The sequence below is a fragment of the Pyricularia grisea genome, chromosome I (genome assembly GCF_004355905.1).
Source record: "Pyricularia grisea strain NI907 chromosome I, whole genome shotgun sequence".
In the NCBI taxonomy this organism is placed as follows: domain Eukaryota; kingdom Fungi; phylum Ascomycota; class Sordariomycetes; order Magnaporthales; family Pyriculariaceae; genus Pyricularia; species Pyricularia grisea.
Genome location: NC_044973.1, coordinates 1,861,932 through 1,889,468, shown reverse-complemented (window position 1 = coordinate 1,889,468; position 27,537 = coordinate 1,861,932). Strand labels below are relative to the sequence as shown.

The window sequence follows — 27,537 nt, the reverse complement described above, 5'->3', positions numbered from 1 at the left end:
CTAGTCTTGTTTGGTGACGACTCATACAACAGTTGGCCAGGACATTCCCTGTGATGACGCGAGCACTGCACGCGTCCGCCCGCTTACACTAGTCTAGTTGCTGGGCACCAATATCGATTAGCTTTCGGCAAAGACAGCCACCTCTGTTTCTTCATCAATTTCTAATGCTTTCATGGCTGTGTAAAGTTTGAACTTGGGCATGCTCAGTGACGAGGTAGCGGCGGGCAATTGAAGTATAATTGTAATGTACTCGACAATTCGTCGGACTGAAAAAAAGAAAGAAAAAAAAAAAAGACAAGCCTAGGCTTCTGTGACGTAGAGTCCTGACTCCTGAGAAGACAAGGTTAACTAAACATAAAGCTGCAATTCCCGGCCCTAAAATATAGGGGACAAACCCCAAGTGTCGGCACAGCCCTGTAGGATTGATCCACCAAAATCTGGTTGCCAAACACAAATGAAGAAAAGAAAAGCAATCGCAAATTATCCAAAAGTAAGAAGCATAAAACACTGATTGTTCTGTGTTTGTGTAAAGAGCCCTCGCTCATTGTGCCCTTTGATACCAATCAAGTCCAAATGTCTACCCAGTGTAAAAATGAAGAAAACTCCCGACATGCATATATGCTTCTGTGAACACCAGACCAAAATAAATAAAAAAATGATAACCCAACCCTATTTCCTCTTGTTAATTGGACTGTATGCCACCCTGGTATTCTCCCAATGAAAGCCTAAATAGGAGAAGAGATAGAAAAAAGAAAAAAAAAAAAAAGAAACAAGAGTTGTACACAAAATGTCGTCTCCTGCGCGCAATAATATCCTCAGGACTGGTTGCCTGGAAGAGAAGCCAGCAGGGGATTACAAAGAAATACCCCCCAAAAAATAAAACGAGACAAGCTTATTTGGACGCCGTAGTGTATGAGAATCGCAACTTTTCTTGGTTGCTTTTTGATGCTTTTCGTGCCGCTCTTAAGAGCATGGTCACGAACCTAAGGGGGTATTTTCGTGCTGTAATAAAACCGGACCACGTTACAAACCAAAGCCAAACAATAAAAAAGTAAAAATAAGTAAAAGAAAGAGAGAGAAAAAAAAAACAAAGTCGCAAGCGTGGATCTGCACCCAGGCAGGCGTGTACATGGTTATCAAAAATGACAGAATATGGCTCAAGCTTTGACAAAGGGAATTGAGAACGAATGAGACGTGGAAATCGTTAAGGTTGGTATTACAGTGCAGTTCGAATGGTGATCTTCTCATTCGGCTGCGATCACTGGAGTGGCGACGATAGTTTTTATTGACTACCGCCATCGACGCTTGACTTGGGGCTGTTGTTGGAGCGGTTGAAAACAGTTCGCCCGAGGCTGCGAAGCTTGTTGACACTCTCAGTACCTTCTTGGTAGTCGATGTAGATGTCGGTCGGAGCCTCGACTTTGATGCGGCAGAATAAGGTTGAGAAAAGGTATTGATCACCATTAGCATCGAGCAGGGGTAGGGTGCGGTAGCCCTGCTTCAGGCTAGTAAGCTTCGCAGTGAAAGTACCAAGAATCGTGCTACGATCGCTTTGGCTTCCGCCTTCCGAGAGGCGAACGGTCCATCGGATGAAGATGAGATCCGGGTACTTGGTATTGAAGTTGAAGTTGTATCTCTGGTCGAAGATGGGGTTGAAGCCGTTATCTTTGGCGATGGGCGTCTTGTGCTTGGTCTTGCTTGGCCCGGCGTCAGAGTACTCCTTGTTTGTGTTTCTCTTGTCGTCAGCCAGGAATGCCTCGACCTCAATGTACGGGTCAAGGGTATGACGATCCCGAAGGTTGTGGGGTCGCATGAGCTGCTGGGCAGAGATGACATCAATGCTGAACTTGACGTTCTTGCGAGGACGCTTGCCGCCAACCATGTGCTCGGGCAGGTACGGGAAGTGCTGGATCTCGCGGAACTCCTTGGGTTTGAGCACGTAACCCGACTGATCCATGCCACCATCGTACATGGCGTGGTTGAGCTGCATCCCGAGATCAAACGTCTGCCAGTTTAGCGCAGCCATTTGCACGCCACGCCGCCACATGAGAAGCGGGTCGAAGTTGCTCGAGTAGACCCTGCCACGGTGAGGATAGACTCGCATCATGTAGCGCATGTTGTGCCTGTATAAAGCGCGCTTCGCATCTCCGGGCCTCCCATGCCTCTGGAACGTGCCCTCATGGAAAGAAAAGATATGGTTGACAGTCTTGGAGTCGGGGTGCTCGAAACCAGAAAACTTAATGCCGGCGCAGTACACAGCAAGATCGCCAAGCTCCTTGACGATTTTGCTGGTTCCGCTGTTGGGGCTAATAGGCTGCTGAATGTCGCGCTCGCTGCCGCTGTCACAGTCACTAGGGCTACCGCTCGTCGAATCGTGCACTCTACCCTCGGTTATTGTGTTGACACGTGTCTTACCTCCCATGCGACGAATTTGCGAGTGTGTGGGAGTAAGCAGGGGGCTGTGCGGCAGCGATTGGGAAGGGATGCTTGAGTTATCAAGCATAACCGGCTTCGTGTATGGAGATGTGAGGCTGTTACCTCGTCGACGTCCGGTCCGCTCCGGGTTAGGCTCCTCGTGACCCGGTTTCTTTGCCTTGATGAGGATACGGTTCTTCAGCTGCGATGGCGAAGGGAGTTTGTCGGCGGGGACACCTTCCAGAGGCTCGGTGACCAGCCTGGCCCCAAAGATTTCCTTCATGATCGCCACCATCTTTCTCTGCTGATCCGGGTTGCAGTGAACTTCGAGAGATATCCACAACGGGAATTCGGACTTGACAAAAGCGTACTTGTTGATAACGTTCATCACTTCGCGAAAGGCAATGTTAGTCGTCATCGTCCACCCGTGTGACACCAGAGGCCAGCCATCACCACCATCCCAGCAGTCAACCTCCACGGAGCGGCAACCGCGCATCAGGGCCGAGATGTATCCCTCAACACTGGAAAAGCCCATAACTTGACGTCCCAGAAGGTAAGTGTTATGCGAGCTTGAGATGTAGTACTCGTTGATCGGTCGGTCGAGAGTGTAGTTTTTGGGAGCGCTGACGATGGGGACATTGTAAGTCGAAGTCAGGAAGCTGACTAGGCCAGCTTCGCTGATACGCGGAACATCATCGCCCTCCACATCCTTCGACTTGTTGCGTTTGGCAAAGCGAGCAAAGATAGCTTCCCAGTAGGCCCTGTCGGCGTCGACGTCCTCGTTTTGCACATCTGTAAGAAAGCTGATGAAGTCAAGAAGCGTCATGCCGCGTTCGATATCTGATGCCCTTTCGCGAAAGATGGGGCGAATGTCGGCCCGTCTCTTCATGAGTCGCACAAACTCCTGAAACTGGCTGAAGTTGAGACGACCGTTCTTGACGGATGCCTCAGCGTCAACAGACGAAGGCCCTAGCGCCTCTAGAAACTTCTCTTTCAAAGTCTCGGAAGACACGTGGATATGAAGGTTTTGACACACGCGTTCGACGCCTGGGAAATCGATATTTTCCTCACCGTTGTTGCTGGTATTCTTTAGTTGTTTGTGCAGCTCATTCTTCCAGTACGTCCTGATGGCCTTGTCGTTAAAGGCCATGAGAGAAGACATGATATCCTGACGATGCATCGAGATTGTGTGCAAGGTCGAAACCCACATCTCTACTATGGCAGGATCTCCAGCCACAAGATGCATCATCTTTGTCTTTGGCTTTGCATCGTGGGTGGCATAGATGATGGAGAAGCACAGAGGCTCCTCGGACTCCGGGATGCCAAAGTCGAGCCTGTACTGACGAATGTCCTCTGCCGTCCGGATATCCTTAATATCGTCGATGTAGATAGACTTGGAAGGCTTGCTCTTGTCCCAGGTGATCTTGGCAGATTCGGCGTCCAGTACCAGCATCAACTGTTTTCGGCTGGTTGTGGAGCCCCTCTTCTTAGCGAACTTCGTAACCTTGGTTCCTTGGAGTAGCTCCAGTGGATATGTGGGACCAGCGACGACGGTCATGGGGCCGCTAGACGAATTGCTGCCGTTGATGGATGCCGGAGCACTTGTCGGTGATAAATCTCGGGCATTAGACTCAACAGAAATGTTGAGGAAAGAGATCTTGTCGTCGAGGTCGATGAAAGGCTCATCATCCGAGTCTGTGAAGGGGTTTGTGAGATCGCTGTTACTTCGTTGGCGTGGTCTGGCGAGTCCCGGCCCAACACTGGCACCCCGCTTGGTGCCGTGAGCTGATGATTGCCTTCTAGGTGACCTGAAGGTGTTGGTGGCTTTGTTTGAGAGTCTGCGGAATAGGCCCTTGTTTGGGACTTCGGGCAAGGATGAGTTGCCAGAAGGCTGTACCGGTTGATACAGTGACCCCATGCTTGTTTTCCGCGACAGCGATGATTGTGGTAATACTGGTTCTGGTAGTTGAAATCCTGAAGGGTATTGTTCAGGGTCTCTGCCCCGCAGCGGTTCCGGTGATGCTTGTATTGAGCTGCTTTGTGTGAGCCCTGGGGCGGCATCTAGGGAGAAGACGGGAGAGCCCTGCAGACTCGATGCCACGGAAACCGAGGAGGCACTGATTGCAGATGGCGGAATTGCCACTTGATGGGGGCTGGAGGTGAAGTTTGTTTGCAGGTTGCTTGGGCGTATTCTCCGTGGGTGCACGGGAAATGTGTGAGGAGTCATTGAGGATGGTGTGCTGCTGGGTGATGCAGCTGGTGATCTTTCCGCCATGACGGCGGATGTGGTAGAGGAAGTCATCATGTGAAAGTCTGCCCTTTGTTGGGGGCTAGCAGTGGGCACAGCTGACAAGGGTAGCGAATAAGAGAGTTGCTTCAGCTTAGAATAAGGCTTGAAGGTTATATATGAAGCTCTGGTTGTTGCGAATGCATTTTCTCCAAGCCCAGTTGTGACAATGACAGGTTGTGGTTGAGAAACGGGCGGGGCCTTGTCGCAGAGAGCTCGGGGTCAAGGGCCTTTTGAGGCTGATGAGGTCGAGAGGAGCGAGGTAGCAACGGTATAAGTAAGTATGTATAAACAAGGGGGGTTGCGTTGCAGCCGCAAGGCGATCGTCGTTGGGGTTGTTGATCAGCCGGCTGGCAGAACGGCGGCTCTCTTTGGCCTGTCTCGGTGTCAAAGTGGGACCAGGTATCTGCTGGGTACTGGTACGGCACGAGACCTAGGTGCAGAGTTGTGCAGGCCGAACAGTCTGGGGCGATTGGGCAGACGGAGGCCGTACAAGGTGGTGCGGCGCGATTTGACGGCAAATTGATGATGTGGCAGGCTTTTTATGCAGGCGGCTGGATTGGGATATCAACCAAGCTGCTGATGCGATGCACTATGAGAGCGTGTCTCCACAGCACAGGAGTGCCAGCTGCGTCTGTACGGGGCTGATTATCTGCCTGTCCTCAGTCTGCACTCTGCAGTTGAGCGGGAAACAAAACAGGCCGAGGCTGCAGAGGGTGAATGCAGTGGCCCGCCTCTCTGAGTGCGCTGTGTATCCAAAGAACCCCAACTCTGGGATGGTCGCCCGGCGCCAAGTTACAAAGGTGTCCTGCCCTGGCTGCAGAAAAAGGCCGTCAGGGGTGGTTACTGGCGGTAACCGAGTCCCCAAAGGCGGCAAACAGGCGGCTGTTCAGTTCGCGCGGGTGCGCTCGCCTTCGGTGTCTTTCTGGGGATGTTGCAGTGCCCAGATGAAAGATACGAGTCGCAGTCTCGCACACGCGCCGAATCTATGTGCGCCGTCGGATTTTGGTTGCGTGTTCCGATTGCTAAGTACCTTGTTGAATTTCTCAAGATCAAGGATTTTTGTGGCTTCCTTCCCAATGTAGCAATCTGGACTTGCTAAGCCGGCAAGCGTGCATTCGCCAAATTGAGAAAGAAAAAAAATAACAGAGGTACCAGGAGCCCCTGTAGTAGTGACAGCCAAGAAAAGTAAACACGTTGGGTGCCGGATTCTTTTTGGCCCTTTTCTTCTTAAACAAACAACAAAAAATAGACCACACCGTTCCGAGTCTCAAGCTATAACATCCGCAATGGTAAGAGCTAACACATAAAGTCTGCCAGAAGCGAGAGAGAGGTGTAGGGCTGTCGCGGTTGATCCCAATGGGTGTGGTGTTTCTGATGTGTCAGAAGCGAACTGGTTGGAGAAATGAGCGAGGCGGCTTTTTGCGCTGCGGAGTCGAGTCGCGTGAGTTGGGGCACGGCAGGTATAAATGTATTCTAGGGCACCTGACGAAACAGCCAAATATATACCGACAAGGAATCTGTTGGCGAAGCGAAACTGCTGAAATTGAATTCAAAAGAAGTGAGAGACTCATCCAGTGGCCGGGTAGTCGAATCGAATGGAGAATAGTCCAAGCTGGGGAAAAAAAGTGAATGGTCGCAAGTGGTCCGTCAAGGGAGGAATTGGCCTGAAGTCAAAGTTGATCAGGTGGGCTGCGGATTGCTTAAGAGTGACAACACCCTGAGCTGAGCCGGGAAATTATTGGTGACGGAAGAGCGGGAGACATGGCCAAGAAGACAAGACAAGCGAGAAAGAAAAAAAAAAATAGGTACTGGGTCAATGAGTGGTGCGAGCTCAAGCTGGGCTGGCTCCAAACTCAACCCCCCTCCCTCTAGGGCTTTGAACAGTAGGCTAGGTACCTAGCCAGTACGGCGCAGGAATGTGGTCCTGGAGGGCTGGTTGGGCACAGATTGGAAATGCGATGGGCGGTAGCCAGCGGTGGAACTGAGAGGAACAATGAACTGGCTGCTGGGTACCGAGTACACGGGTTGGGGATGATGGCAAGCAATCGAAGGGGGAATGGAATGGAGATCAGAGGTGTGGGGTGCAGTGACGACGCAGTGGGGTCTCCTTGGGCTAGGGCCTTGCCGTCTTGTCCTTTCTTTTTTTTTTTTTTTTTTTTTTTTAACCCTTTTCCTAAAATCTTCTCCCCTTTAGTGCTCTGTCGCTCCTTCCAGAAATGCCTGACACACGGCGGCCACACCATTTTCCTCCGCCCAGATTCAACCACGGAGCGATTTGCGCTGCCCAGAAACATGCTATTCCCTGCTACGGTTCATCCATGGGTCTCTTGGGCGGCGTAGACTTTCGGGTCCAGGGCATCCTGCCCGCTTGCAATGGGCAGAAAAATTTGCCTCCCCAGCACAAAATAAAATAAAATAAAAAATATAAAGGTGTTTAAAGGGGCCAGCCAGCAACCCATTCACGTAGACCCCACAAGCCCACATGGCTGCTCCATGGACATGGATTGCAAGCATCTCTGGCTGAGAGAGAGTTGAGGCCGGGTGGTCTGTGGGGGAAGAAAAAAACCGCCCGCTAACATGCGCCCGACGAGCCCGAGATGAGACGTCTGGGTTGTTGGCTCGTTTTCTTTTTCTTTCCTATGCGGTGTACCGTACCACCACTGCGCGCAGAGCATGCACTGTAACTACCTACCTAACCATTTACCTGTTGCACTCTGCTGCACAGTACGGTTGTTCTATGAAACTTTTTTTTCATTTCCTTTCAATAATTGGTTCAATTGCTTTCCTCGTCCCTGCCAACAAGGTGCCTAGGCAGCCACAGTTCTTTTTTTTTTTTTTCTATCTTTACTCCCCAGAGGTAATTACGGAGTAATAAATAAGTTGTTCTCTGGAATAAATGTGCCGGTCAACTGGTGAGAGTGTAGCGGTGAAAGTGGCTATGGTCCAAGCCCAAATTGCTTATATGCAACCATTGGACGACGAGCCAGCAAGGTGCGTGGTAGCATCTCTCTCATTCATTCCACTGAAATGACAAGCTCACTAAACCAAGTCGCGCCGCGCGACTCGACAGAGCCAGCTTGTTATTTCTTGCCCTGACCGGACATTGACGTTCTGGGTACCAAAATAGTATGATGTGGACAATGTACAGGAGCACGAGCCGGTGTTTCCTACCTCAGTAGCGGGGACGTAGACTAAAACCCGGCTTCACTACCCACGCCTCCGGTCAGCTTTGTTGGACAGGCATACTCCCAGCAGCCCAAAAAGCCTGTCCTGTAATCTCCATACCGGTACAAAGTTCCTACCATAGGTAGGCACACACAAACGAGTTGCCACTATGCAATGCTCGGCTTATGTAAGGTTCAAACCCCTTTACAGTAGGAACTTGGGATTTCTCCCGCGCCCATCCCCCGCTACGCAAACCTGCTTAGGGCCGAAGTTAGTAAGTAGTACAGTACCTAGGTACCTAGCTATGGGCATGTCGATCATCTCCTGACCAAGAGTGTAAACATAATTCACTCCAAACTTCCCATTTTTTTCCTATCTACAGTAATGCTGTTTGCCTTTTTTTTTTTTTGCCCCCTTTCCATTTGTCTCTTATCGTCACCAATTAACTTCCTTTGCCTCACTTTTGTCCACGCCTGTCCACTTTTCAGCTTGCCTGAATTTTAATGTTACTACATGCATGCGAATTTGACACCACCGGCTGTTCTCAAGTGGCGTGAACGCTATTGTAGTCTCAATTTAGCTAGGCCTAGACACAAGAGACATCAAAGACGCGGAACCGTCGAAACTCGCCAATTCATATGTAGGCATTAATATCAAATGTACTGATGTCATTAGCGCGCCACTGTTCCTCCCTGCAACCCATTTTCTTGTTGATATGAAAGATGAAAGTATGACTCTCTTCTGCTTTGTGTCTGAGGTCCAAAAAGTATCATAACAACTTTCGAGGTTGACGCCCCCGAAGAAGAGGAGTGTGCAATTGCTCCGAAAACGATATGCAACTCGGCCGAGCAAACTTTTGAACGAACCACATTCTCCAAGTTCAAAGTCCGAGTGGGAGTCAGCCAGATTAGGTAGCAAAAGTAAATTACAAGTACTTTGTGGTACTGTGCAGTAGTAAGCTGACTACCTGTCTGCGTCAACATATCTGTCCATTGGAGATATAGAACCATTGCACGTACTACGTGACATGACTTGCTCACCTTTTGTAGGTACCCAACCAGACCGGATTGCCCTACGAAGTAATTTGTTTAATTATTACCACCTTGGGTGCTGTACCTCCCCGAGAGGAAAAAAAAAAAAAAAGGCCAGTCAGCGCTAGAAGGTTTCTGGGAATGAAAAGTGCCGCCCAAGCCCCTGGTTCGCACACCCCGGCCAACCCTTGCCCACATAGCTCACATGGGCTTCGAGAAAACCGGGGGCCCATCGCTTGAGCCGGCGCACGGGACTTTTACCCGCCATGATTGGCTGTTGACTCCCTTTCTTCCCCTTGCTCAGATCGCATTGCCCCTGAAATGGTTCGGAATTGGTCAAGCGAGCTGGCTGGCGATGCCCCAAAGGTCGATTGCGCGCGGTAAAAATAAAGCTATGCTACTGTCAAAACTGTCTGATGCGGTACTGAGACGTGCATCCTGGCTGATGGAGAGCTGACCTACAGCTTGAAAGTTGGAAGCAAACTACACCTCGTGAGAAGGAGAGGAAGGTTATACGGTTTTCAAACATTAGCCAAGCGCTTCAATTTTCTACACCTAACTCTCCTCTGAGGTTTCCAACCGTTGTTTAACGTCTCTGTCGCACAACATGGGAGGAAACAGAGGCAAATATCGTGCATTACATACGTCAGCAGCCCTATCACGCGCCTTGCACAGAGGGGAAGTAAAGAAAAAGAAAAAAGAGAACCAACAGACGCACGCCTACTACCTACCTACCTAGGTAGGCATATCGGGTATCGTAACCCCATCCTTACATTCTTCTTTCGCTTCGCACTAGCATGTTCCGGAAAACAGCAACAACCGTCATCGCAAAGATGTTTGACGTCGTACGGCCCAGTTCGCTAAAATTATCTCCAAACCTTATTGGCCGTCTCCATAAAGAAGGGAAGGTCACGGTCAGGCAAAGACATCTGTCGATCCGCTGCCAACATTACACCGACATTCTGACTCTTTCAAACTCACCTTGTTGCCCAATCGCCGGGTACTTGGTTTGAAAGCGGTGGGTATTATATGTTTTACTGCTGTTTGATTTTATGGTCACTCGGACGGGCACATGAACAACAAAAAAAAGTTACTATCGGGATACTACCGTGTATGTCATTCAAAAGTTGGTAGGTATAATACAGTAATTTATGCGCCATTGGACAAAGTAAAAAGAAGGCCACCCAGAGCAGGCGGCGTTGCATCTGCACGGTGAGCTTCGCTTCGCTCGGGTGGGCAATGGACGGCAAGGAGTGGGGTTTATCTGATTGTTTCGCCCTTTGCTTTTCTTTTCTTTTTTTATGTTTGTGGGGTGACTGACCTCGGATGAAATGAAGCATGCGGGCGGGTCGGTAGTGCTCCCAAGTATTGCTCTATTGTTTCTTCGACATGGTATCTCCTATTCGGCTTTTTTTTTTTTTTTGCTCCATTTCCCCCTGTCTATCAATTGACGAAGAAGAAAGAAACAAGGGACCAAACAAGAAAAATGGGAATTGCATTGTTGAACCCCGTTTTCCCAGTCGGCTTCCCCAAATAGCCGCCGGACGATCACTCTGAGGCTTGGTCGAGTTGACTATTGTGATGGTCGAGTATGCGACAACTCAAAGTACCAACCAGTGGGGAGTCTAAGTTTCGGGCCAAGTTTCTACCCTTTGACACCAAGTATACCAAGCGAGTATTCGCGGCGTTAACTGCCTGCGTGTGGTAAATCAGACCTTGCTAACCAAGGCTCTGAAGTAATTGTTAATTGCTAACGTGCCAGGTATTTTGGTTGCAGCTCGCAATTGATCAATCGCGTTTCGATCAACACGTCAGGCAGACGGCGTCTAAACTGTATGCGGTTGTGACCCCGGCGGAATGCCACCCGCTTGGCGCCAGAGGCCGCGTGGTTTGGAATATGATCCCTGTTGCTTTAGAAGGGAGAAGAGTCACGAGGTACCAGGACAAGGCCAAACAAACAGTCACCTCGTTTATTATTCGTTTATTGCATGTTGACTCTTGTAAGGTCGGAGTCTTGTTAATGCCTACTGTACAGTAGAGCAAGGTACGCGGTACGTACCACCCCTCGCCAACCCAATTTTTTTTGTCCACCTCAGGGGATTGACCCGCCACCGGGGCACCATTGCCGCCGTCCCACTGCCTTGTTTCTGGTTTGTGGTCATCACAATGACCGCAGAAAAATCTTCATGACCAAGGCTGAGGTAAAAAATGAAGCTGGCTATGATCTTTGTTCTGAGTGGACACCGAAAGGCTGATCCCCTTGGGATTAGACCGCCTTGCCATCGTGAGACTAGTTGTTCACCATGATTGGACAGCCAACATTTGGTTTTTTTGTCTTCCCCGCCGGCGCTGAGAAGGAATTACGCCGCCTATGCCAATTTCATCTGGTATCGTTACGTTCCGATTGTGGCGGTCTGGTTGGAGTCGCACAAAAGTCTATCTCATTTCGTCTCTTGATAACATCACGATTCAAGGGGAACGAACGTACGCATAAGCCAAGTGCAAGGCCACACGCTCTCTTTTTCTATTGGCTCCCACACGGTAACGGTAAATGGATCTTCTTGTTCAATCCTCGGGGAAGCCCAATTCTCCGTTGTAACAACCTACGAATGCCAAGATATGTGGTATTATACCGCCTTGCCGACTAGCCGTGGAGTTGCAAACACAATCCTCTGTGGAAGGAACAGACCAGCTAAGCTTGCCCAGGCTTTCTCCGGGCGCGCGCCCCCTTCCATTGATGAGGAATTACCGGACGAAAAGGGACAAGAGAAGATGAAGAAAAAAAAACCTGACAAAAAAGTCAGGCAGACCCTGCGCGTTGCAACGCCCATCGGGACCAAGGATGGAGAGAAGGAAGTACATGCAGCCGGAACATGGGGAAAGCCTGGAGATCGATATGGGCTCCTGCTACCTAGTGGATTTTCTTCCCATCTCTTCTTAATTGAGCAACGCTAATGCGCCCGCACCAACACACTGACTGAATTCCCGCCGTTACTGCGGACAATCTCGTTTATGCCCAGGAAACTTTTCTCTGGAGACTCCATAATAGCTGATTAACGTGATGCAAAACAGCTTTAACATTGCATATTTCTCTGACAAGCTGATCTGCCACTTTGCCTGTTGGTCCCTTTGACAAATATTAGGATCTGCTCGGTAATGCAGAGTCCCCTTCTTTTTTGCCTGTTGTTATCCGCTGATGAGCGGACCCCTTCTTGTTTCATCGTCGCTAATGATCTACAGGTAGCATATGAATAGGGCCCAGGGCTTGTTTTTTTTTTGTTTTTTTTTTTTTAATGTCCTTACCCCACCCCACATTGACCCATCGGAAATACGACATCGTGCGTCGTTCTTTTATTCTTACGCCACGTCCATCTTGGCTTGATGAGTCGAGTCGACTTTTGGGGCATATTAAATCTCCTTTATCATTCCCCCGAAGGCGCAGGACGACCAGTGAATGAGAAGAGAAGCGAAGCGATCTTCTCGACGGTGATATGCGAGACCCCCTTGAAAATTAGGGTATAGCAGGCAATCAAGGCAGTCATTAATCTGCATGCGGGCAGGGCTTGGCTGAGTCGTACTGCTGGGCTTGTCTGCTTCCGTATAAGTGCTTAGCTTGTAACTCATCCAAGGAAAAAAAAACATAAGAACCCCAGTCGGTAGAAACGTCATTGACAGGGTTGGGGTAGGCACGGAATCTTCGATGATGAACCTGCCGCGGAAACAATTATCGATTATTACAAAAGTTTATGATAATTTAAAAGATCCAAAACCAAAACAAGCATGCGGCTGAAAGGACGGGATTTTTAATGTGCAACCAGACCGCTGCATGCCTACGTAACGTAGTATTGTTTAATGAATGATGGAAAGTCCACCAATTTGTCATTATGCCTCTGTTAATACAATTCTTCTACTACGACATAAACGTTAACATTGGGTCAAATAAATCATGTAGGATGTAGTTATAGGCTTCGACGAGTAATCGGTCCGGTCAGTCTACTCGGAATTCTTTGCCGGATTAAAAACGTCGGGAACTTGGAGTGGCGCTCCGACAGCCAGAGTTCACCTTGTCAAAGTCTGTGTTTTTTACGGGGTTTCTTTACATACTACGCATTGCTTTTCACTTGCTTATTTTCTCGGCTTTTTTATGTTGTTGTATTTTATCTGCTTGTTTATACTCGGCATGACGCCAGTCGATTAATCTGGTTTTGCTCGCCTAAAATGTTTTTTTTTTCTTTTTTGCTTCTTGGCTCACAACATTTCCTTTGCATCATAACATCCCTATTATCAAAGATCTACAGTGGTTGATATCCCGTATATCCGAGAGAGATCATTCGAAACCGATGGGGACGCCCAATGTGTGAATCGACACGTTTCGGCGGGATGGACCGTTGAGCTGATTGTGGTTAGTCTTTCCCAAGGGTCTTTTTTTTCTTCCTCTCTCTCTCTCGTCGCTTGAGAGATACCCCAAATTCCTACGGTGATGAAAACCCCCCGCGATTCGGGAAGCACGATTTTGACATTTTTCACCCCAAATCAATACTCTTGATGGCGCCACTTTTTGGGGTAATGTTCCATTCCATCATCAACAAACCAAAACACCATGTACCCTGCCTCGTATTAACCCGAGACCTCGATGCTCTTACCCCAGACGCTACAAGCCACACAATCCAGCTCATGGTTCACTTTTCTTTGTCAGCTTCGCTGGCTGGTTGTCATTTCACTCTTTTTTTTTTTGTTTCTTTCTGCGCATATCGCTCGACATCTGTCATCTCCCCTTTTTTGTTGTCCCTCCCTGCCGGTTCTTCGTCAAAATGAAGCAAAGATTGCCTCATTTGACTGCTTCAACCAATATTTAATTTTCTTTTGATTCGTTTAGACTTTTTTTAGATGATGCTTGTCAATGGCATCACTCTTTTACCGGCCGGTTTCCTTTCTTTTTTTTTTTTTTTTTTTTTTTTTTTTTCTGAGGGCACATATGTACCGAAAGAACACACCCTTCCTCGAAGCGACCATCCGGACCCTGGGGGGTCCCCATCTCGACGGCGCGTTCCTTGCCATGTGCTCTAGTGTGAAAGGGCCACGTTGATAAAAGAACGCTAATCCATACCTATGCTCGACGCTTGGATTTTAGTTGGGGCTCAACGGATTGTCGCATGAAGAGCCGTCCCTAGTCTAGTGCTATTGCTCACAGAATGGGCTCCTCCCATCCCCCCCTTTTTTTCTTCCAGCAAAAGTCGCCTCCTCCCTTACTTGGCGCAATATTTTTTTCGGGTAGAGTTTTTGGGTTTTTTGGGGAACCAAGGGATCAGAAGATGCGCGATAAGTATATAATAAGACTTTGGCGCGGGATCTCTCATGTTCCGCACCCGGACCTACATTTTAGTGCTTTGGTAAAGGTAGGTTATATGTGGTGAGACAATGCTTGCCATGTCGGATAGCTGCCGCCCGCCCTATGGTCGAGCCCACGACCGCTTTTTGGACTCTTCTATTCTCTCAACGGTGCATGCAGTAGTACAGCTTGGGGGTTAGCATTACCACAAATCGAAAAAAAAAAAAAAAAAAAAGAAAAAAAAACTAATAACTTGTCCCTGCATTAGAAGCTGCTCTTGGACTTCGACTCCATCTGAGCGTTTTGCAGCCTGTTGTTGCTGTTGCACGACATTTCATCAATCCTCCGGTTGTTACGTCGCCTTCGTGCTCTCAGATTGACTGGCTACATCACTGACAGTTGTAAGCTAGTAGTACGAGTGAAGAGACACCTTTCGACTGACCGGACTGACCGGGCCTGGCAAGTCTATACGGATTACAAGGAGCAGTAAAGGAACATGATCCATAGACCGATGTCGCCATCCATCCCCAGAACAACGCAACTCCAGCTTGTGTCGTTAGGCCGACACAGCTTATTCATGCTAGCGCCCCTTTTTTTTTTTAATCAGACATTAAAACCATGGCACATGGTTAAAGGCAGAAGCTTTCCCTTATCCAGGTGGTCCCTGTTTAATCAAGAAAGGGTGGGATAGGAATAAGGGTGAAATCAATCCATCATGGTGTGGAGGGATCAGGCATTAGGCATAAGGGTGGGAGGAAGAGAAGGTGAGGCAAGGAGGAAAAAAAAAAAAAAAAAAAAGTCAAGTTCCGTTTTCCATGGTGTAGTTGTCGTAGTAGGTCACGCGGTACACTTTCCCCGCGAACTCGAGACGCTTCGGGACATGTCAAGTTGTTCTGGCCAATGAGCGGGCTACGAACCACAACTTGTTCTATTTTCTGTCTTTCCATACATGGGACAAGAGCAAAAGCTTCTTTAATCGCCAGATCAATCGTCAGATCAATATCGACAAGGGTAAAGATGAAGAGTTTTATACGGTAATTTGCCTACCCAAGTACCAACTATGTATGAACTTGCTAGTGGTAAACCAGCGGTCATTCGCCTTGAAATCCCAAGTCAAATATTTGGCGATTATTTGTAGTCCCAGGGTACCTAAGGTAAGGTAGTCGTGGCTCTGTAGTAGTAACATCCTCTCCACCTTCCACTCCACGCACGTCAGTTTCTTACCCTTGTCCCCGTCGAAGGAACTCGAAGTGCCGACCCGTTCTATTGGAGCAACAAAAAATTGGAGAAGAAGACGATGGATCAGAAGAGGACAGCCACCTCACATGTGCAGCTCTTCCCATTCGCCGTTTCTCCAAAAGCCTCATATGCCCATATATCTCTTTCTATGACGACCAGGTTACGATTTCGGATTACGGCACGTTTTGAGAATTTCCCCTCATAATCGGATTCTTCCATTGGCCATCGCACAATACAACAAATTGTCATGCCATTTCGGTAGGTGCATGCGACTCTCAGGACATACGATTGAGATTGAGACAAGCAACGCGACCCGCAACGGCAGTGCGGCCCCTCTCCCCACTGGTTCTTCAATGAGAACCGGTGCTTTGGATTTGTCTGGAGCCTGGTCGGACGACCGTTCTCTTTGCGACCTTTTTCTTTCTCGATTTTGAAAGCCTTGTGACAAGAAGGAGAGTGTTATCTTCTCTTCGTTCTTTTTTTTTTCTTCCCTTTTTCTATTTTCGTCCTCGCTCGTTTCCTTGGCTTCCGACGTGCCGCATGCAATGTCGGAATCCAAGAAATATTTATGGGATTTCCCTTAATGTCATTTTTTCCCCTCACCAAATTACAAGGCGCATTTCAAGCTCGCGTCCTATCGGTTCTTTGCTCGAGTGGGCTTCTCTTGCATTATATCAGATCACCTGAGCATCAAACCTGTCCTTCCAGAGGAATAAAGGCACGCTGCATGCAATATGCAGTATGCAGCAGTTACGTCCTCGTACAGCGGAGGTGGGGGGAAGCAATGAGGGGCGGAGGAGACAAGAGAAAAGCAAATAATGTCGCAAGGAATTTTTTGTTTACCACCCAAGAAAACGGCGGAACGCAAGAGTGGGAAACTCGCAAAAATGGAGGGCTTCATGATTTCTTTGGTTCGATTCCTCATGCAAGCTGCACGCCATCCTCCACCTATAACCGTGTGGTGTTATACCCAAGGTACGGTAGGGTATGGAGTAATTACCGCGCAGCTGTGTACAGTATATGCGGGCTACTGTTTATGGGCTAGGTGTACCACGTAATTATTACTCCTCTGGGTAGGTGTAGTATGCGTAAGTATTGCAGTTGAGCAACTTTGCCCTTTTTCAATCTTGTTACTCCAAAATCTCCACAAATCCCCTCACGGCGGCTGTACCATAGTAGGTACCTACCTACCTACCTAAGTAAGCCGCCTGTCAGCAGCATCCGAACACTGCCGGGGGAAAAAAAACCAAATAAAAACAAAAACAAAAAAAACTCAAGACACGTTGTCAGGAGAATTGATAACAAACCGCGTCCCCTGCGCGGGTGATGATCGACCTCCCCTCCCGAAGACCATAGCAAGATAGGGGATGATCGACAGAGAGTGCCAACGCACATGTTTCTTCTTGAGTTGAGGTCTGCAAGACAATAATTGTTCATAATTTACAGTAGTTTGGATGGCCCTTTACCCACCTACTTACTCAATACAGTACTACTACGTCTTGTCCGTATACGAACGAGCTATCAAGACCAATGTACTGAGTACTATACAGACGCAAGTGAGGCTTTGAGGGTGAGTGTGTGTGTGGATCGATCCCGATCACACAGGGCTACCACAATTAGTATGCACCCCACGCTTCGCCAGCAGGATCCCCCTCGACAGATGATAACACCGGGGCAATCAAAGGCAACCGACAGCAACAACAACAACAAAAATCAAGCCATGCAGTAGCCTACACGGCTATACACGGAAGAAGTGTTTCCTCCCCCCAATTCTTCAAAGGCCAATTGCGTGATGTAAAGTCCTCACACCGCTCGAGAGATGACCCTCGAAGGGATGGATCACGCAAAAACTACCCTCAAATTATTTTACGCCCGGGTAAGGTGGTTCGGTCACGGGGTGATAATCTCTGTTTTCTGACCTGCATACCCAAGTGGCTTGCTCTTCTTATCGAAGTATTACAACAAAGTACTCGCATGCGTGCGTGTAACATTGGCTATTGTTGTTGGTTTGATACTCCTTGGGCTATCCTATTTGAGGATTTGTACCGAGTATCGCATGTGGCTGGCTGTATCTCGGTTTTTATCCGGCCAGTGAAAAGCTTCCGTCACATTCTGGGAGAATCCTGGTTTGGAGCTCGGCTTAAGTTTTACCAGTCAACAGGGTGTTGGGAGAGTTGGTCCAAGTTTTTTTTTCTCTCCCTCTCTTTGATACTGCCAATCCTGCCAATATCGATATCGTGCAAAACCCCTGCGGCTGCAACCAACCAGGTCTTCTGGTACCCACATGCGTCTTCGTCAGCAAACGACAATCGAATGACGGGAGGATGGGGGTACATGATGAGCTCATGGCTTGAGATAGTGAGTTGTCATTACAATGTCAATGATTCGATTGGGGAAAAAAGAAAGAGAGAAAAAAAAAGACGCAACTTCGATTGGGAATAAAACGAGAAGCAATATATGTCCTGTACGCCGTAGCGAGGTGATAACCAACACGTGAGAGGCAATGTTCAAAGCTGAACAGGGTCATAGTCGCCCTGCATGCTTGTCTTTACTGCACGATTGAAGCGGTTTACGGCTTCGTGCCGTTTTACTTGACCGGTGAGAGACAGGCATACATGCCACTAGGTAGTATACATCAAAATTTATTCTGTTCCTGCTTTTGTCGACACGCACCCCGCATTGACCGGTGAGAGAATCCAAGATATACTCCCGATTTGTCTTTGTCCAACGCATCCCTTGTCATTTTTGTAAGTTGGTGTCGTGCCTATTTTGGCGTGATTCTTCTGCCCTGTAGGTTTTTGTTTTTGTTCACTTTTGCTTGTGTTATTCAAAGACTGCAGAATGTCATGCAAGGCAAAATACGTTTTCTTTTTGCTCGAAATGAGTACTCTGTAGGTATGTTTCTGTCTTTTCTCTCGTCATCCGTGGCATTTTCTTATCATCCTCCCAATCACCACCCTAAGCCCGGAGCAGAGACATTTTACATGCGGTCATTTCTGTAAAGGACCCTTGATCTGCAAAAAAGAGTCTTTGCTGGCCCTGACGCGTCCGCCCACCAAGCTAGTTCGGCCTGAATGGGTCGTCCATACATGTCGAACCCCGTACATTCCGTTAGGGTGGTTGGCAAGGCTGCAGTGCTCGATCTGCAGTCAACCGACAACTGCCTTACATCATCTCCGAAACCCGTCAAATCCTTCCCCTGTAAGGCAAAAGTTTTGGAATAACCTGGCGGTGAACAGTGAGAAAACCCCCCACAGATTGAAGACGAGCCTGGGCTTGAGGTGAGCTGAGGGAGATAAAAAAAGATGCAAAACAAAAACAAACAAAAAAAAAGGGCCGACACCATCTAAAGCGTCCCTGAGGGTATTGTTGGTATGGTTGAAACAACCGAATTAATGGAGTTCAGGGTAAATTCCATGTTGTACAACCTGAATTTTGATATGCAACTTTTTTTATGCTTTCCATTTTGGTCAACCTGCATCTTCCTAGATACAATACCTTACCTCCAAGGTGCCTTGTGTGCGTACTTGTGTGAGCTTGCTGTAATCTGTCGGCTTCTCCTTTTGGACAAATCCCGATCAGAACCGAACAATAAAGTAAAAAAAAATAAAAAAAAAATACAAAAAACCCAGTGCCAATGCCTTGTGCCACTCGCGTCCTCATGCAAGGCGAGCAGCTAAGAGCTACTTTCATCCTCACCGTAATACCCCCGTCATTTAATTTCTGTAATAAGTGCATTAGTGTTTTTCATGACTTTATTTTGATAACCTTGTCATTTTGGTTTCTTTCATTCGTCAGCCCGTCAAAACAAAACTAGTCACACAAGCATAATCGCGGGCTGTCTTCAAGGTCATTTGTTTGAAGTAAAGAGGTCACAGGGGCATGATTAATGTAGGGAAAATGACAGTTGCCTTGAGCAAAATTCCAAACATAGGATCCTCTATCTAAATATGGCATTTGTTTCTCACCTTGTTTTTTTTTTCCTTTCTTTGAAACATGTCGCTGGCCGGTCAGCCTCATGCAAGGTCAGCATGAGCTGTCATATTCTCTGCCATGTCAAGATGCTATCTCTGTGTTGCGCCACAGGATTAGGCGGAGAAAGAAAAGAAAATGTAGGCAAAACTTGACTGATCGACTCATTGACTGACTAACTCTGCGGTGGGGACCAGCCATGTGGCATTGACCGAAAAGGACAAAAAAAAAGTGAGGGTGAGATATTCGTTGCGTTATCGTTGATGCTGCGGTCAGTTGCAGCTAGCTAGCTAGCTGGGCAGGTTGGTTGGGGGCGGCGGTATGCAATCATCAATCAAAGTACCTCGTTGTTCCACGGTACCTAGTGTAACATGCATGGATGAGAGAATACCGCTTTTTAGACTGCAATCCGTTGCATCCGTAAATACAGGTAATCATGTCAATCAACTTCTAAACAAAACCTGCCTAATCTGGCCTTCAAACAAGCAGCTCAATTTGTCTACCTACCTTATCTGACTGAGTAAGTACCTAGGTACTTTAGGTAGACATTTACACATGCACAGTGCCGAAAAAAGGAATCCCGTAACCTCGCTTACCAACCTTACATATCTTACCTTACCTTTCTTGTACCACTTGGGTACGTACAGAAGCTTACGAACAAAGCATATTCCTTTTAGACTAGTTCTAGAACTAGTGTTGCTCCATTAATCATTATTAAGTTTTTAACAATTAACTACTTTACTTTGCCTATGATTTGTTATCATCTGCGGTACTTTGAATTTGCACAGGGGTTTTTTTTTTCTTTCCTTTTTTTCTTGATAATCTATTTGGGAATAATGGATTATCATCACACCGGTTATACATTTTTGACCCCTTGTCATCCGATACTCAGGAGTTCAAGCACAAGCTGAGTTACTATTTTGGGTTTTTGTTTTCTTCGGTGGTGCCGTCATGCTTGTGTGGAGTTGGACTCTGTTTTTTTTTATGATCTACGCGGTAAGATCTACGTTATGCCATTACTCGTGTCTTTGTTTCTCCCCCTTTTGTTTGTTTCTTTGGGTTTCAGGGGGGGTTTACCATAACAGTCAGTTACTTTATTTGATGTGGAGTGGAAACTCTCCAGGCAGGGAAGAGAGACACAGAGAAAGAAAAAAATAAACCATGTACTGTACCGACGCATCCTCTTGAAACTTGACTTTTGCACTAAACAACTTGTTATTTGTGGAATCTCGTCAAGGCAAAATACCAGAAAAAAAAACCCCCGTACTCGCGATCAGTGGTGGAGTGAATATATCCCAGTTCTGCTTAAACCTTCTTTTACCTGTCTCATGTGCATGTTTTCCCCTTCTGTAGACTTTGCCCTTTATGTCATTCCATCCTAATCTCTGCCCCAACCTCTATCCAAGTACAGTGAAAAGAAGAAGAAAAAAAAAAAGCCAAACCCATCCCCACTGTCGTTCATCGCGGGAAAGCGTCCCGTCCGTCGTATGTGTCAAAAACCAGCTCAGGGCACAATGCACGTGTCGGTGATTTTGAGTTTGGATCATCGGCCCTATAGAGCCGCACGGCGCCTTATTCCAAAAAGGTAAACGCTGTTGCTACTACACACATGTCTAGGTAGTCTAGTCGAACTTCTAGAACTAGAGCTAGTCTAGCTTAGAGTAGTAACATATTCCCACAACGACTATGGGGCTGAATGAGCGACGCAGGGTCCTTTCTGCAAAACAAATGGCGGCGAACAGATATCCTTTCGTTCTATGGAAGTCTAGATCCCCCACCAGGGTACATCGGTGCCAGGGGGTCCCAATGCTGGTATGCACTAAGGCATATGTTGTGGAAGCAATAATATGTTTTTTTTTTTTTTTTTTTTTTTTTTTTTTATGGATGAATCTTGTGAAAAGTAGACTAAATGCATGGAGCGGCGACGCGGCAATCGACATCCGGCTCTGTGCCGGTAATCCAAATATCCGGGAGTAGCCTTTATCAAAAGCAAAAATCTCAGGAGAGCTTAATACTTCCTTCGTAGCAACCCAGCCACCCCCCCCTAGTGAGGCGGCTTTGGGACTTGCTACCTCAGGGTTAACGAGCGTTGCTTGGAATTCGCGCAGCACATCAGTCAAAGTAGATAAATCATCATCCCTCTCCAGTACACCCTACTAATCTCAAACACCTGAAGATCGTCAGCCCGAGCGTAGCCGCCCACAGATGTGCAAAAAGGAAAGAGATAAACAAAAAGGTTCGCCGATCATCGGAGGTAGTGACGCCGTCTAGAAAAAAGGGGTGTCCCCCCATCTGATCTAAGGCTGGTCCCCATGAACATGAAAAAAAAAGAAGAAAAAAACCAAGTGGCAGCGAACTGCGGCAATTGTAGAGATCAGCGCATACAACCAGGCACTCCATGGACAGTTAAGATTATGACATGATATTGGCATTTTATGCGTAACATGTTGACTCTATGGACAAGACAAGATGATGACCCATGGATAGATTTGGTACCCACTGTCAGCCCCTTTGCAATGTACTTCATACTCGTACTATAATGCCTCAAGGTATACGAACACGACAAAATCTCTCCGATTTATTAGACCTCCCCTTTACAGGAGATGCTCAAGATGAAGCGAGTAGAAGCCAGTCTCCCCAGCCTCGCGTAGCACCACAGACCAGAATCTGCCCACCCCCCGCTGTCAAGAAACAAAAAAACACAAGATGTGTATGCAGGTACTTTTCAAAAGGGCCGAATGACATAGACAGACATATGTTGTAGTAGTAGTATAGCAAAGTACCAAATACTATAGACTGATCTTGGTTGCTTTCACAAAGGTCCATCGCCGTCCAACCATATCCTGTCGGAGCCTGCTCCGAATGGCTTGCTCCGAATGGCTTGCTGCGGCATCGACTGCTGGAAGTAAAGAAAAAGAGAAAGAGAAAAAAAAATACAGAGAAGGCAGGCTCAGCCCAAGGTAGTGTAACATAGTGAGACATGCATGCATTTGGGGAAAAAAAAAAAATACCGACCAACCCAGGCACACCAAGAAAAAACCTCCAGCAGCCCACGTAGGATGCTGCTCCCTTACACAGCATGTATGCTAACGATATCATCGTGTGCTCATGGAATTTGAGCTTTGTCAGCCAAAGATGCACACCGTGCCACCGCATCATGGAGATGTGCATGTGAGCTCAGATTGATTTCATGCTCCTTGCGATCTCGGAGACGTTGGAGGGAGAGGGTGGGAAAAGAGAAGATATGGATGGCTTTCTTCCCATCAATCTAATCACATTGGTCACCAACTGCAGGGTGGGAATACGAGAGAAAAAGGCGGCCAGCACTGGAAGAAGCGGCTGGATAAGGTATGGTAGGTATGGAAAGAGGTGTCACCAAGTGGGGTTGATGGCGCAGGCGATAGGTAGGGGGATGCGCGGGCGTATATTGTTCGGGCGTCGCGTGGTTCGTAAAGAGAAAAAAAAAAGAAAAGACAAGGGTGCTCACTGTCCGCCGTTTATCATGACATGTCGGTGTGGCAGCCGCCAATGGGTCGATGAATGTAACGAAATGTTGTTTGCACATGCTTAGACTTCTCTCTCTCTCTCTCACTCCCCCCAAGCACTGAAGAATATCCGCAGCTCGCTTGCCCTCTTACAGCCAAGGAGGCCAAGGTTCGACGGGGGCTGACAGTGGTGAGAAAAAAGTCCTCCCATTATGTCACTACCCGTTTCCCCGTATCCCTTTCGTCACCCAAGATCCGTCGGGCGGACCACCCGACATACTCGTGGCATCTGCAAGCCCATGGAAGGCAACCCAGAGGGCGAGAACTCCGACAACCAAAGGCCCGAGCATGTATAGCATGATTCTGCATCGGCGCGTCTCGACCTCAACGCGCAACAGGTAAGGCGCATGTCACTCCAAGAAGGCAAACTTATGCTGAATGCACTCCCTCGTCTTGAGGGCGTGCCCTTGATCATGAATGGGCTCATTCTCCTCGCCACGTGTGTAATATCACGCTCTCAACTTCCTCCACTGTCAGCATGTACTACTGTTTCAATGTATCACAGTAATTATAGGTTCAAGCTATCGCGTGGGACACGAGAAACATATGTCCAAGGATCTTTCACATATGTAAAGGGTCTTGTGGCCAGTATCTAACCTCCTCATCAAGCCTGACCTGACACATAAATGTCTTCACAAGTATGACGTTTGTGATCACCAAATCCAATGTTATTTGCAAGGTTTGAGAGAAATTGACAGGCGTAAACAGTAGGATACTGTTAACAAACATGTTCAAATGCTTCAGCGTCACTGTTTATCTTGCCACAACATTATATCTGAATAGGCTGAGGGTTGGCTTTGATCTCCTTGACAACCTCACGTGTCCTTGAGTTGTCCTCGAAACTGACATCAATAAGGTCGAGAACCTCCTCCAATGTGAAGTACAGACTCAGCTCGCCTTCGAGCCACAGGTACCGCAGGTCACGAAGGTTGGACTGCAGTACTTGAGAGAGGTACCCGAGACGTAGCCAAGACGGAACGTACTGGGAAGTAGATGGAATCTCGAAGCTACCATCAGCTTCGCTGTCGGCAGTACGGATCGGCGGGAAGAGGTCATCGAGCCCAGTGATTTTGTCGATCATACTGGCAATATTGTAGCTCTCATCCGCGCCAATGGACGGCATGTCCATGACGTCTTTGATGACTTTCGTAGAGACAGCATCAACCAGAGAGCCGACGGCCTGGAACCATGCTGATTTGGCCAGGATACCGTCCCAGGCCCCGGCTATTGATCTAACTTGGTCTATGGCTGCTTCGACAAAGTTTTGCTGCATCACACTTTGCTCGCCTACATACCGGTACATCTCCACTAGTCAGTAAGAGTATAGTAAAATAAATACTGCTGACTTTGTGTTCCGATGCGTGAGACTTACCGCCAAGAAGATCTTTGACTATCGTTTTTTGGGTATTCATCTCGTTGCTGTACGCTCGATTTGCAAACCCTTGCAACGCCTTGATGTCATTTTCTATCCTGAGCATATTCTGGGCTCGAGGCGTCAAGTCATCCCTGGCTTTCCAACTGGAGGCAAAATCTCCCAGTTTTTCTGCAAGATATGATGCATCGTTATAAAGATACCTGGGAGACAAGGAAGTTAGCAGGTGTTCTCAGAATAGACACGACACTGGTATGTGCATCTATAGCCAAAAGAACCCCCAAAAACCCACTCACATGTTTCCGCCAACCTCGGATGTATAATAGTATGGCGCTATTGCTCGGAACATTGCCAGCACAAGCGTCGGCACACTGAAGAGACCGGCCGCAGCGGCAACAACCGGGCTGTTTTGGTAGCTATAGAATAGTCAAATTGATGTTAGTCTCCATGTTTTGGAGGAAGATTATTTCGATCGCATACCTCTGCTTCGTCAGCGCAGCACCATCCTCGATAAGCGCAAAAATAAGAGAAAGAACTGGGTCTGGCATAGATGAGATGTGGTATGTCTCTTTTAGCGTCATCTCGCGTGTACTAGATCCGCCTTTGGCAGCGGGCTGAGATTTTGAAGCTACTGGAGATTCAGGTTGAGCGACAGCTTCGCTATCACCAGTGGTCTCGTCGCCCCAACCCCAAGCATCCGCACCATCTGCCTCATCGTCACCGGTTTCTTCTTTGACGGCTTCTTCAGTGGCAGTGCTTGCTATTTGTGTCGATTCTGTTGAAGGGTCCGTGGATTTGCTTTGCTGGGCATCATCGTCGTCGCCGCCCCATGCTCCCCAAGCGTCGGCCCCGTCGTCCTCCGGCTCTACTGTGGAAGGTGGATTGATTGCTGAGGCCTCCGCTGAGGCTTGCGCCTCATCTTCATGATCAGACCACGCTGAGTCCCATCCATGGTCATCAGATGCGACGGCACCCGCCGCCGATGGGCCACTCGCAGCCAATTCTTTGCCTTCTGACCTGGTCACCGTCTGCGTCTCTACTCGCTCAACCTCTTTCGGAGGTCCAAGCCCTATGATGTCGATGTTAGCTTTGGTCTATAAACATAGCCCACAGCTCTTGCATTGTGCAATATCCTCTGAGGCAACGTACCGCCTGTGAGCTTCACCCGCACTGAATCCAAAGCTGCTGCCCTGCATTTTGAGAGATACACTTTCGGGGCGCTATCAACCCATTCTTGAAGCTCACCATAGCCTTCATACTTCAGTCTTCGCAATGATTCACAAAATTCTCGTGCTGAAGCTATGACTGGTTCGAATTCGGCCATTTCCGCCAGAGACGATGGCACAACAGAATCCAGCCATACATGAACTATCCTTGTCGTCACTTCTGGCATCATGATAGCCGATATTGACTGTACAAGATCGCTTGGAAGCACTTTGGCGAGAAATTCAAGTATTTGCGTGAGATCTGAGAACAGAGACTTGACCGTTTTGTCGGCCTGGCCTGTTGCCTGGACAGAATTCTTTGATAGCAATTAAGTTAGCAGGTATATCGGATAAATTTGGTTGGCATCCTGATCTTACCTCCCCAACTTTGATTGCGGGAAGGACCTTGCCGCGGAGGTTCATTCGTGGGCCAATGATCAACCGGTCAAGGCCAAGCCAAAGGTCAGTCATGCGCTTGTCGACCTCCTTGTAGGCCTTCAGGCCAATAACAGCATCTGAGAGGTTCATGGGCTCGCCTAAGCGGTTGGATTAGTTACAATGCCATAACTGGATATGATATCAGAAGTTGCATGCTGGCAAAGAGAACCCACCTTCGCAAGTCTGCTGCACTGACAGTTGGCTCTTGGTCTCATCCAAATGCACAAGAGACTTCCACACATGGTCACAGACTTGGTGTACATCCGACTTGAGCTCAAATGCGCGAACATTCAGGAGTTTAATAGCCTTGGTGGAGCCGATATTGGATATACTATCCAGATTTTCCCATGACTCTAGCAGATCACGAAAGTCAGCTTTATCATCCAGAGTCTCGGTAGATAGAATCTCTGCCCCCATTTCTAAAGTAATTCACGCTTACGTTCAAGAAGCCTCAACGCATCCACTATGCGCCTTTCCGCACAAGCCTGTTCGACCTCATCCAGAATGGTATTGATGGCTTTGATGGCCCTCAGAGTCTGTATAAGTTCATCATTGTAGTTCAACTCTCGGATGAGGAATGCAGCTCTTGCCTCTGCTTCTTCAACCGTCTTGCCAGACGTTTCAGGATCCTCAGACTGTCTTATTATGTCGTTGGCGATTTGTTTCGAGCGGTTGATGTCGTCCTGGAGCACTTTGGCATTATTGTACCAAGTGTTAACATCGTCTGCAGTCTCTTGGTTGATTTGATGTATGTCTTGCTGCAAGATGTTGTTAGCTGACTGATCAGTTTGGGAGTAAAGTACAAGTAAGGAAGACAAAACACCAAAAGTCCCAAAAACCGTACCTCAAGTTTCGCCTTGGCACCATCTAGCGCTTTGATTGCAGCCGGAAGCTCATCAGGTTTGATGTTGAGCGAGGATATTGTCTCATCCGGAAAGGCCTTCTCGGTGGTGAAGCGGACAAGTGCCGGACCAAGTCCATTGGAAGCTGGCGTTGTGCCAGCGGTCCAGTCCGCGGCCATCAAGACGTGTGATGGTAATCGAAAGTGCTTTTGTGACTTTGCTGAAGATTCTTCGGAATTTGGAGCACTACGCCTGCCATATATTCAATCGCGGTTCGCAATGGTGCAGATTGGCGCGTTTGTTGCCTTGGTCAATATCGAAGCCGACGACGTAGCGGGACGGAGCAGGGGTCCGCTAAAGCCACGCGACGTTGCGCTCCGATGTCCACTGCCTGTGCTTGTCCGCCCGCTCCATGACGTTGGACGGTTGGTTGCAATTAACAGCTTGTTTGGTGGATCTGAGGTGGAGACAGCTTCTCCAGCTCAAGCACTAACAGCCAATAGGAAGCTGCAGATAAGAAATGTGATAGGGGGGAAAGGACCCCTCGCATCCCCGCGTCCCAGGTCCGGGCGGTTTGCGCCAGCCGCCCGCAGGACAATGACCGGCGCAGTGCAGTTGCTAACAAGAGGAACCACTGCTGAATTGTCGGCTTAACAGCCTCGAAATTATAACGAAAGGGTCGCACAAAATTCAT

The 27,537-nt window shown here is 48.1% G+C and overlaps 4 protein-coding genes across 4 annotated transcripts; 1 reads left to right on the top strand and 3 right to left on the bottom strand.

Moving 5' to 3' along the window:
* Positions 1 to 1,282: 1,282 nt before the first annotated feature.
* On the bottom strand, positions 1,283 to 4,690 carry PgNI_05590 (uncharacterized protein; the record flags this gene model as incomplete). The annotated part of the gene is made up of 1 exon (XM_031125621.1): positions 1,283 to 4,690. One exon carries the CDS (start codon positions 4,688 to 4,690, stop codon positions 1,283 to 1,285), a length of 3,408 nt encoding a protein of 1,135 aa, XP_030982112.1.
* Positions 4,691 to 9,025: 4,335 nt separating this feature from the next.
* On the bottom strand, positions 9,026 to 9,169 carry PgNI_05589 (uncharacterized protein; the record flags this gene model as incomplete). Its single annotated transcript, XM_031125620.1, has 1 exon — positions 9,026 to 9,169. The coding sequence occupies one exon, from the start codon at positions 9,167 to 9,169 to the stop codon at positions 9,026 to 9,028; it is 144 nt and encodes a 47-aa protein (XP_030982955.1).
* A 5,150-nt stretch (positions 9,170 to 14,319) lies between these two features.
* PgNI_05588 (uncharacterized protein) lies at positions 14,320 to 15,028 on the top strand (the record flags this gene model as incomplete). Its single annotated transcript, XM_031125619.1, has 2 exons — positions 14,320 to 14,400; positions 14,499 to 15,028. The coding sequence occupies 2 exons, from the start codon at positions 14,320 to 14,322 to the stop codon at positions 14,526 to 14,528; spliced, it is 111 nt and encodes a 36-aa protein (XP_030982956.1). The 3' UTR covers positions 14,529 to 15,028.
* Positions 15,029 to 23,051: 8,023 nt separating this feature from the next.
* On the bottom strand, positions 23,052 to 27,223 carry PgNI_05587 (uncharacterized protein). Its single transcript, XM_031125618.1, has 9 exons — positions 26,846 to 27,223; positions 26,441 to 26,759; positions 26,175 to 26,354; positions 25,942 to 26,099; positions 25,508 to 25,880; positions 24,839 to 25,427; positions 24,655 to 24,774; positions 24,359 to 24,561; positions 23,052 to 24,273 (listed from the first exon to the last, which is right to left on the bottom strand). The coding sequence occupies exons 1-9, from the start codon at positions 27,020 to 27,022 to the stop codon at positions 23,756 to 23,758; spliced, it is 2,637 nt and encodes an 878-aa protein (XP_030982953.1). The 5' UTR covers positions 27,023 to 27,223; the 3' UTR covers positions 23,052 to 23,755.
* Positions 27,224 to 27,537: the final 314 nt, after the last annotated feature.

Bases quoted from the DNA above. Each gene is read 5' to 3' on its own strand.
- PgNI_05587 (XM_031125618.1), bottom strand. From the start codon at position 27,022: ATGGCCGCGGACTGGACCGCTGGCACAACGCCAGCTTCCAATGGACTT. The intron at 26,355-26,440 runs GTAAGCGTGAAT...GTGATCTGCTAG, and splicing joins TGCGTTGAGGCTTCTTGAAC to AGTCATGGGAAAATCTGGAT. The intron at 25,428-25,507 runs GTACGTTGCCTC...TCGACATCATAG, and splicing joins GCGGGTGAAGCTCACAGGCG to GGCTTGGACCTCCGAAAGAG.